This window comes from Entelurus aequoreus, linkage group LG13 (genome assembly GCF_033978785.1).
Source record: "Entelurus aequoreus isolate RoL-2023_Sb linkage group LG13, RoL_Eaeq_v1.1, whole genome shotgun sequence".
In the NCBI taxonomy this organism is placed as follows: Eukaryota; Metazoa; Chordata; class Actinopteri; order Syngnathiformes; family Syngnathidae; genus Entelurus; species Entelurus aequoreus.
Window position 1 is genome coordinate 6722117 of NC_084743.1, and position 11993 is coordinate 6734109.

General features: G+C 31.1%; 1 protein-coding gene across 1 annotated transcript; it reads left to right on the top strand.

Annotated features, from left to right (window-relative positions):
• Positions 1-6509: 6509 nt before the first annotated feature.
• LOC133663726 (uncharacterized) lies at positions 6510-7849 on the top strand (the record flags this gene model as incomplete). The annotated part of the gene is given in 3 exon segments (XM_062068414.1): positions 6510-6763; positions 6825-7403; positions 7444-7849. Coding segments are annotated over 3 exon segments (1239 nt in total), but the record flags the coding sequence as incomplete, so codon positions are not given.
• Between the last annotated feature and the right edge of the window lie 4144 nt (positions 7850-11993).

The following is an 11993-nucleotide window of genomic DNA, read 5'->3' on the forward strand; positions in this document are numbered from 1 at the left end:
ACCATGGCAACCTTTAATATTGTAATGAAACAATAAGTAACCATGGCAACCTTTAATATTGTAATGAAACAATAAGTAACCATGGCAACCTTTAATATTGTAATGAGACAATAAGTAACCATGGCAACCTTTAATATTGTAATGAAACAATAAGTAACCATGGCAACCTTTAATATTGTAATGAGACAATAAGTAACCATGGCAACCTTTAATATTGTAATGAAACATTAAGTAACCATGGCAACCTTCAATATTGTAATGAAACAATAAGTAACCATGGCAACCTTTAATATTGTAATGAAACAATAAGTAACCATGGCAACCTTTAATGAAACAATAAGTAACCATGGCAACCTTTAATATTGTAATGAAACAATAAGTAACCATGGCAACCTTTAATGAAACAATAAGTAACCATGGCAACCTTTAATATTGTAATGAAACAATAAGTAACCATGGCAACCTTTACTATTGTAATGAAACATTAAGTAACCATGGCAACCTTTAATATTGTAATGAAACATTAAGTTACCATGGCAACCTTTAATATTGTAATGAAACATTAAGTTACCATGGCAACCTTTAATATTGTAATGAAACATTAAGTAACCATGGCAACCTTTAATATTGTAATGAAACATTAAGTTACCATGGCAACCTTTAATATTGTAATGAAACAATAAGTAACCATGGCAACCTTCAATATTGTAATGAAACAATAAGTAACCATGGCAACCTTTAATATTGTAATGAAACATTAAGTTACCATGGCAACCTTTAATATTGTAATGAAACAATAAGTAACCATGGCAACCTTTAATATTGTAATGAAACAATAAGTAACCATGGCAACCTTTAATATTGTAATGAGACAATAAGTAACCATGGCAACCTTTAATATTGTAATGAAACAATAAGTAACCATGGCAACCTTTAATATTGTAATGAAACAATAAGTAACCATGGCAACCTTTAATATTGTAATGAAACAATAAGTAACCATGGCAACCTTTAATATTGTAATGAGACAATAAGTAACCATGGCAACCTTTAATATTGTAATGAGACAATAAGTAACCATGGCAACCTTTAATATTGTAATGAAACAATAAGTAACCATGGCAACCTTCAATATTGTAATGAAACAATAAGTAACCATGGCAACCTTTAATGAAACAATAAGTAACCATGGCAATCTTTAATATTGTAATGAAACAATAAGTAACCATGGCAACCTTTAATATTGTAATGAAACAATAAGTAACCATGGCAACCTTCAATATTGTAATGAAACAATAAGTAACCATGGCAACCTTTAATATTGTAATGAAACAATAAGTAACCATGGCAACCTTCAATATTGTAATGAAACAATAAGTAACCATGGCAACCTTTAATATTGTAATGAAACAATAAGTAACCATGGCAACCTTTAATATTGTAATGAAACATTAAGTAACCATGGCAACCTTCAATATTGTAATGAAACAATAAGTAACCATGGCAACCTTCAATATTGTAATGAAACAATAAGTAACCATGGCAACCTTTAATATTGTAATGAAACAATAAGTAACCATGGCAACCTTTAATGAAACAATAAGTAACCATGGCAACCTTTAATATTGTAATGAAACAATAAGTAACCATGGCAACCTTTAATGAAACAATAAGTAACCATGGCAACCTTTAATATTGTAATGAAACAATAAGTAACCATGGCAACCTTTACTATTGTAATGAAACATTAAGTAACCATGGCAACCTTTAATATTGTAATGAAACATTAAGTTACCATGGCAACCTTTAATATTGTAATGAAACATTAAGTTACCATGGCAACCTTTAATATTGTAATGAAACATTAAGTAACCATGGCAACCTTTAATATTGTAATGAAACATTAAGTTACCATGGCAACCTTTAATATTGTAATGAAACAATAAGTAACCATGGCAACCTTCAATATTGTAATGAAACAATAAGTAACCATGGCAACCTTTAATATTGTAATGAAACATTAAGTTACCATGGCAACCTTTAATATTGTAATGAAACAATAAGTAACCATGGCAACCTTTAATATTGTAATGAAACAATAAGTAACCATGGCAACCTTTAATATTGTAATGAGACAATAAGTAACCATGGCAACCTTTAATATTGTAATGAAACAATAAGTAACCATGGCAACCTTCAATATTGTAATGAAACAATAAGTAACCATGGCAACCTTTAATGAAACAATAAGTAACCATGGCAATCTTTAATATTGTAATGAAACAATAAGTAACCATGGCAACCTTTAATATTGTAATGAAACAATAAGTAACCATGGCAACCTTCAATATTGTAATGAAACAATAAGTAACCATGGCAACCTTTAATATTGTAATGAAACAATAAGTAACCATGGCAACCTTCAATATTGTAATGAAACAATAAGTAACCATGGCAACCTTTAATATTGTAATGAAACAATAAGTAACCATGGCAACCTTTAATATTGTAATGAAACATTAAGTAACCATGGCAACCTTCAATATTGTAATGAAACAATAAGTAACCATGGCAACCTTCAATATTGTAATGAAACAATAAGTAACCATGGCAACCTTTAATATTGTAATGAAACAATAAGTAACCATGGCAACCTTTAATGAAACAATAAGTAACCATGGCAACCTTTAATATTGTAATGAAACAATAAGTAACCATGGCAACCTTTAATGAAACAATAAGTAACCATGGCAACCTTTAATATTGTAATGAAACAATAAGTAACCATGGCAACCTTTACTATTGTAATGAAACATTAAGTAACCATGGCAACCTTTAATATTGTAATGAAACATTAAGTTACCATGGCAACCTTTAATATTGTAATGAAACATTAAGTTACCATGGCAACCTTTAATATTGTAATGAAACATTAAGTAACCATGGCAACCTTTAATATTGTAATGAAACATTAAGTTACCATGGCAACCTTTAATATTGTAATGAAACAATAAGTAACCATGGCAACCTTCAATATTGTAATGAAACAATAAGTAACCATGGCAACCTTTAATATTGTAATGAAACATTAAGTTACCATGGCAACCTTTAATATTGTAATGAAACAATAAGTAACCATGGCAACCTTTAATATTGTAATGAAACAATAAGTAACCATGGCAACCTTTAATATTGTAATGAGACAATAAGTAACCATGGCAACCTTTAATATTGTAATGAAACAATAAGTAACCATGGCAACCTTTAATATTGTAATGAAACAATAAGTAACCATGGCAACCTTTAATATTGTAATGAGACAATAAGTAACCATGGCAACCTTTAATATTGTAATGAGACAATAAGTAACCATGGCAACCTTTAATATTGTAATGAAACAATAAGTAACCATGGCAACCTTCAATATTGTAATGAAACAATAAGTAACCATGGCAACCTTTAATGAAACAATAAGTAACCATGGCAATCTTTAATATTGTAATGAAACAATAAGTAACCATGGCAACCTTTAATATTGTAATGAAACAATAAGTAACCATGGCAACCTTCAATATTGTAATGAAACAATAAGTAACCATGGCAACCTTTAATATTGTAATGAAACAATAAGTAACCATGGCAACCTTCAATATTGTAATGAAACAATAAGTAACCATGGCAACCTTTAATATTGTAATGAAACAATAAGTAACCATGGCAACCTTTAATATTGTAATGAAACAATAAGTAACCATGGCAACCTTTAATATTGTAATGAAACAATAAGTAACCATGGCAACCTTTAATGCAACTTCAACAGTTTTTATTTTTGCTTTTATTAAGTTGAAATCTTGTAATTCATCACTTTGTAACCATGGCAACTTTTAATGCGACATCATTCACTTCAACACTTTTTTACATGAAGTACGTGAAGTATATCAAGTACATGAAGTACGTGAAGTATATAAAGTACATGAAGTACGTGAAGTATATCAAGTACATGAAGTACATGAAGTATGTGAAGTATATAAAGTACATGAAGTATCTGAAGTATATAAAGTACATGAAGTACGTGAAGTATATCAAGTACATGAAGTACGTGAAGTATATCAAGTACATGAAGTACATGAAGTATATCAAGTACATGAAGTATGTGAAGTATATAAAGTATATAAAGTACATGAAGTATGTGAAGTATATAAAGTATATAAAGTACATGAAGTATGTGAAGTATATCAAGTATATAAAGTACATGAAGTATGTGAAGTATATAAAGTATATAAAGTACATGAAGTATGTGAAGTATATAAAGTATATAAAGTACATGAAGTATATAAAGTACATGAAGTACGTGAAGTATATCAAGTACATGAAGTATGTGAAGTATATAAAGTACATGAAGTACGTGAAGTATATAAAGTACATGAAGTATGTGAAGTATATAAAGTACATGAAGTATGTGAAGTATATAAAGTATATAAAGTACATGAAGTATGTGAAGTATATAAAGTATATAAAGTACATGAAGTATATAAAGTACATGAAGTATGTGAAGTATATCAAGTACATGAAGTATGTGAAGTATATAAAGTACATGAAGTACGTGAAGTATATAAAGTACATGAAGTATGTGAAGTATATAAAGTATATAAAGTACATGAAGTATATAAAGTACATGAAGTACGTGAAGTATATCAAGTACATGAAGTACATGAAGTATATAAAGTACGTGAAGTATATAAAGTACATGAAGTACGTGAAGTATATCAAGTACATGAATTACGTGAAGTACATGAAGTACACAATGAGACTTAGCAACATTATTTATTTCAAGTTTTTTGCATTTCTTTGCAGACATAATAAAATGATTATTTGATAATAAAATGATTATTTGATAATAAAATAATTATTTGATAATAAAATGATTATTTGATATTAAAATGTTTTAACAATAAAAGGACTTGGTCATAAAACGATGATTTTATAATAAAAGTACATAATAACAAAATTGTTTAATGATCAAATGACTTAATAATAAATGAGTTAATAATAAAATGGCCTGATAATAAAATGACTTAATAATGAAATGACTTAATAATAAAATAATTGAATAATAAAATGACTTAATAATAAAAATGACTTAATAAAAAAATCACATTATAATAAAATGACTTAATAATAAAAATGACTTAATAAAAAAATCACATAATAATAAAAGGGTTTAATGATAACATGACTTAATGATAAAATTACTTAATAATAAAATGACTTGATAATAAAATGACTTAATAATAAAATGACTCGATATTAAAATGACCTAATAATAAAATGACTTAATAATTAAATGACACGATATTAAAATGACTTAATAATAAAAATACCTAATAATAAAATGATTTAATGTTAAAATGACTCAATAATAAAATTCCTTGATTTTAAAAGGCCTTAATAATAAAATGACTTAATAATAAAATGACTCGATATTAAAATGACCTAATAATAAAATGACTTAATAATTAAATGACACGATATTAAAATGACTTAATAATAAAAATACCTAATAATAAAATGATTTAATGTTAAAATGACTCAATAATAAAATTCCTTGATTTTAAAAGGCCTTAATAATAAAATGACTTAATAATAAAATGACTCGATATTAAAATGACCTAATAATAAAACAACCCGATGATAAAATGACTTAATAATAAAATGGCCTGATAATAAAATGGCCTGATAATAAAAATACTTTATAATAAAATGGCCTGATAATAAAATGACTTAATAATAAAATGGCCTGATAAAAAAAAGACTTTATAATAAAATGGCCTGATAATAAAATGACTTAATAATAAAAGAACCGGATAAAAAAATGACTCAATACTTAAATTACTTAATAATAAAATTACTTAATAATAAAACAACCTAATAATAAAATTACTTAATACTAAAATTACTTAATAATACAATGGCTTAATAATAAAATGACCTAATAATAAAACAACCTGATGATAAAATGACTTAATAATAAAATGGCCTGATAATAAAATGACTTAATAATAAAATTACTTAATAATAAAATGGCCTAATTAAAACAGTGTGTTGATAATAAAAGACTTAGATGTCCAGTGGGAGGACAGTCTGGTCATCATCAGCAGCAGCAGCAGGGGAGAGACCACTAGTGGCCAGTGGGAAGAAGAAGATGAAGAAGAAGAAGAAGAAGAAGAAGAAGAAGAAGAAGAAGAAGAAGAAGAAGAAGAAGAAGAAGAAGATGAAAAAGAAGAAGAAGAAGAAGAAGAAGAAGAAGAAGAAGACGAAAGAAAAAGAAGAAAAAGGAAAAAAATGAAGAAGAAGAAGAAAGAAAAAGAAGAAAAAGGAAAAAAAGGGAAAAAGAAGTAGAAAAAGAAGAAGAAGAAGAAGAAAGAAAAAGAAGAAAAAGGAAAAAAGGAGAAGAAGAAGAAGAAGAAGAAGAAGAAGAAGAAGAAGAAGAAGAAGAAGAAGAAGAAGAAGAAGAAGAAGAAAAAGGAGGAGAAGGAGAAGGAGAAGGAGAAGGAGAAGGAGGAGAAGAAGAAGAAGAAGAAGAAGAAGAAGAAGAAGAAGAAGAAGAAGAAGAAGAAGAAGAAGAAGAAAAAGAAGAAGAAGAAGAAGAAGAAAAAGAAGAAGAAGAAGAAGAGGAAGGAGAAGAAGGAGGAGGAGAAGAAGAAGAAGAAGAAGAAGGAAAAGAAGAAGAAGAAGGAGAAGTAGAAGGAGAAGGAGAAGAAGAAGAAGAAGAAGAAGGAAAAGAAGAAGAAAGGAGGAGGAAGATGAGGAGAAGGATGAGGAGGAGGAGAAGAAGAAGAAGAAGAAGGAAAAGAAGAAGAAGAAGAAGAAGAAGAAGAAGAAGAAGAAGAAGAAGAAGAAGAAGAAGAAGAAGAAGATGAAGGAAAAGAAGAAGAAGAAGAAGAAGAAGAAGAAGAAGAAGAAGAAGAAGAAGGAGAAGAAGAAGAAAGAGAAGAAGGAGGAGAAGGAGAAGGAGAAGAAGAAGAAGAAGAAGAAGAAGAAGAAGAAGAAGAAGGAGAAGAAGGAGGAGAAGGAGAAGGAAAAGGAGAAGCAGGAGAAGAAGAAGAAGAAGAAGAAGAAGAAGAAGAAGAAGAAGAAGAAGAAGAAGGAGAAAAAGGAGGAGAAGGAGAAGGAGAAGGAGAAGGAGAAGGAGGAGAAGAAGAAGAAGAAGAAGAAGAAGAAGAAGAAGAAGAAGAAGAAGAAGAAGAAGAAGAAGAAGAAGAAGAAAAAGAAGAAGAAGAAGAAGAAAAAGAAGAAGAAGAAGAAGAGGAAGGAGAAGAAGGAGGAGGAGAAGAAGAAGAAGAAGAAGAAGGAAAAGAAGAAGAAGAAGGAGAAGTAGAAGGAGAAGGAGAAGAAGAAGAAGAAGAAGAAGGAAAAGAAGAAGAAAGGAGGAGGAAGATGAGGAGAAGGATGAGGAGGAGGAGAAGAAGAAGAAGAAGAAGGAAAAGAAGAAGAAGAAGAAGAAGAAGAAGAAGAAGAAGAAGAAGAAGAAGAAGAAGAAGAAGAAGAAGAAGATGAAGGAAAAGAAGAAGAAGAAGAAGAAGAAGAAGAAGAAGAAGAAGAAGAAGAAGAAGAAGAAGAAGGAGAAGAAGAAGAAAGAGAAGAAGGAGGAGAAGGAGAAGGAGAAGAAGAAGAAGAAGAAGAAGAAGAAGAAGAAGAAGAAGGAGAAGAAGGAGGAGAAGGAGAAGGAAAAGGAGAAGCAGGAGAAGAAGAAGAAGAAGAAGAAGAAGAAGAAGAAGAAGAAGAAGAAGAAGAAGAAGAAGAAGGAGAAAAAGAAAGAGAAGAAGAAGAAGAAGAAGAAGGAGAATAAGAATAATCCTTCACGGAGATGACAGACTTCCTATTATCATCTGTACTATTATTATTATTATTATTATTATTATTATTATTATTTATTAGCAGAAATGAAGAAGAGATGAGAGCCACAATCATTTAGATTGACAGATATTTTCATTTTGTCTGAAAAGAAAATACAAGAAGAGATTAAAGAAGTTTGAGGTAAAAAAAATATGATTTGTAAATTATTGAAAGTTAGGATGAAGATTTGCAGTAAAAATATGAATTTCACTGTCAGAATGTGTGGAAATATTAATAACAAATATAATGTCTTTTTCATCTTTATTTATTCTTTACATTATGTTGAGCTGGGAGCTCAAAATGACAATCAAGTCTTTGGAATCAATAATCATAATAATAATAAGCAGCAGAATAATATCCTAATAATAATAATATCATAATAATCACAATTATAATATGTCATAATAACCATAATAATCAAATCATAATCGCAACAACCATTTATTATAATAATATCATAATAATCACCATAGTAAAAATAATCATATCATAATAATAAAATCATAATCACAATATCCATCCATCCATCCATTTTCTACTGCTTGTCCCTTTTGGGGTCACGGGGAGTGCTGGAGCCTATCTCAGCTGCATTCGGACGGAAGGTGGGGTACACCCTGGACAAGTCACCACCTCATCACAGGACCAACACACATTCACACAATAAGATACTAATAATAATAATATAATAATAATAATAATGATATAATCATAATAATCATAGTAATATCATTACAATAATAATAATATAATATATTAATAATGATATAATATCATAATAATGATATAATATAATAATCATATTAAGATCATAACATTAATAGTGATATAATAATAATATAATAATAATAATATCATAATAATCATAGTAATAATAGTACACTATTAATAGTGATATAATAACAACATAATAATAATAATAATATAATAACAACAAGAAAGTGGAATACCGATCCATCCGTTATCAGGTATCAGAATTGGTACTGTATCGCTTCAAAGATGAAAGGTATCATCAACTTGTTAGCTGATTTATTCAAAAGGACTAGTTACCTTATCAATAAACTACTGGTTGTTACAAGGCTGTTAGTTAAGATAGTAGCTATTTGTAAACTACTGTTTATTTAAATGATATAAGTTGTTCAAAACGACTAGTTAGTAGAATGCTATTAGTTAATATACTAGTTATTGTAAAACTAAAAGTTATTCAAAAGCTATCAGTTAAGATAATGTTATTAAAAAAGTAACAGTTATTTCAATGCTATTAGGTAATATATTAGCTTTGAGAAAACTACTAGTTACTAGAAGACAATTTAAAACTACTAACTATTAGTTAAGACAATTATTAGAAAACTACAAGTTATTGGAAGGCTATTGGTTAATATATAAATTATTAGAAAACTACTAATTGTTAGAAGGCTATTAGTTAAGATAGCCGTTATTAGAAAACTACTAGTTAATAGATGCTATTAGTTAAGATATTAGTTATCAGAACACTCCTACTTAATAGAAGGCTATTTTATTAGTGATGTGAAAATTACTAGTTTTAGGTGAGTTGTTAGAAAGCTACAAGATGAACTATTGGTTGAGTTATTGGAACGTTACTAATTATTAGTTGAGTTATTAGAAAGCTGCGAGTTTAACTATTAGTTTTTTTAGAAAGCTATTAGTTCAACTATTAGTTGAGTTTTTAGAAATATATTCGTTATAGTTGAGTGATGTGAAAGCTACTAGCTCAACTATTAGTTGAGTTATTACAAAGCTACTAGTTATTAGTTAAGTTTTTAGAAAGCTATTCGTTGAGCTGTCAGTGGAGTTATTAGAAAGCTACTAGTTTAACTATTACTTGAGTTATTAGAAAGCTACTAGTTTAACTATTACTTGAGTTATTAGAAAGCTACTAGCTATTAGTTTAGTTATTTGAAAGCTATTAGTTTAACTATTAGTTGAGGTGTTAGAAAGCTACAAGTTCAGTTATTAGTGATGTGAAAGCTACTAGCTATTAGTTGAGTTATTAGAAATATAATAGTTCAGTTATTAGTAATGTGAAAACTACTAGTTATCAGATGACTTACTAAAATATACTACTTCAGTTATTTTTGATGTGAAATCTACTAGTTATTAGTTGAGTTATTAGAAAGTTATGAGTGATGTGTGCCACTATGAAGCCAGGCTCTTGTAACACCTGGCTGTCCTGTTGAAATAAGCAGGGGCGTCCATGATAACAACATATGTTGTATGTATCTTTCAGCATTAATGGTGCCTTCACAGATGTGTAAGTTACCCATGTCTTGGCCACTAATACACCCCCATACCATCACACACTAATACACCCCCATACCATCACACACTAATACACCCCCATACCATCACACACTAATACACCCCCATACCATCACACACTAATCACTAATACACCCCCATACCATCACACACACTAATACACCCCCATACCATCACACACTAATCACTAATACACCCCCATACCATCACACACTAATACACCCCCATACCATCACACACTAATACACCCCCATATCATCACACACTAATACACCCCCATACCATCACACACTAATACACCCCCATACCATCACACACTAATCACTAATACACCCCCATACCATCACACACTAATACACCCCCATACCATCACACACTAATACACCCCCATACCATCACACACTAATACACCCCCATACCATCACACACTAATCACTAATACACCCCCATACCATCACACACTAATACACCCCCATACCATCACACACTAATACACCCCCATACCATCACACACTAATACACCCCCATACCATCACACACTAATACACCCCCATACCATCACACACTAATACACCCCCATATCATCACACACTAATACACCCCCATACCATCACACACTAATACACCCCCATACCATCACACACTAATACACCCCCATACCATCACACACTAATACACCCCCATACCATCACACACTAATCACTAATACACCCCCATACCATCACACACTAATACACCCCCATACCATCACACACTAATACACCCCCATACCATCACACACTAATCACTAATACACCCCCATACCATCACACACTAATACACCCCCATACCATCACACACTAATACACCCCCATACCATCACACACTAATACACCCCCATACCATCACACACTAATACACCCCCATACCATCACACACTAATACACCCCCATACCATCACACACTAATACACCCCCATACCATCACACACTAATACACCCCCATACCATCACACACTAATACACCCCCATACCATCACACACTAATACACCCCCATACCATCACACACTAATACACCCCCATACCATCACACACTAATACACCCCCATACCATCACACACTAATACACCCCCATACCATCACACACTAATACACCCCCATACCATCACACACTAATACACCCCCATACCATCACACACTAATACACCCCCATACCATCACACACTAATACACCCCCATACCATCACACACTAATACACCCCCATACCATCACACACTAATACACCCCCATACCATCACACACTAATACACCCCCATACCATCACACACTAATACACCCCCATACCATCACACACTAATACACCCCCATACCATCACACACTAATACACCCCCATACCATCACACACTAATACACCCCCATACCATCACACACTAATACACCCCCATACCATCACACACTAATACACCCCCATACCATCACACACTAATACACCCCCATACCATCACACACTAATACACCCCCATACCATCACACACTAATACACCCCCATACCATCACACACTAATACACCCCCATACCATCACACACTAATACACCCCCATACCATCACACATGCTGCCTTTTACACTTTCACCCTAGAACAGTCCAGATGGTTCTTATATTTTTCTCTTTGTTGAAATGTGGACTCGTCAGACCACAGAAGACTTTTCCACTTTGCATGAGTCCATCTTAGATGATCTCAGGCCCAGCCAAGCGTTTCCGGGTGTTGTTGATAAATGGCTTTGGCTTTGCTTAGTAGAGTTTTAACTTGCACTTACAGATGTAGCGACCAACTGTAGT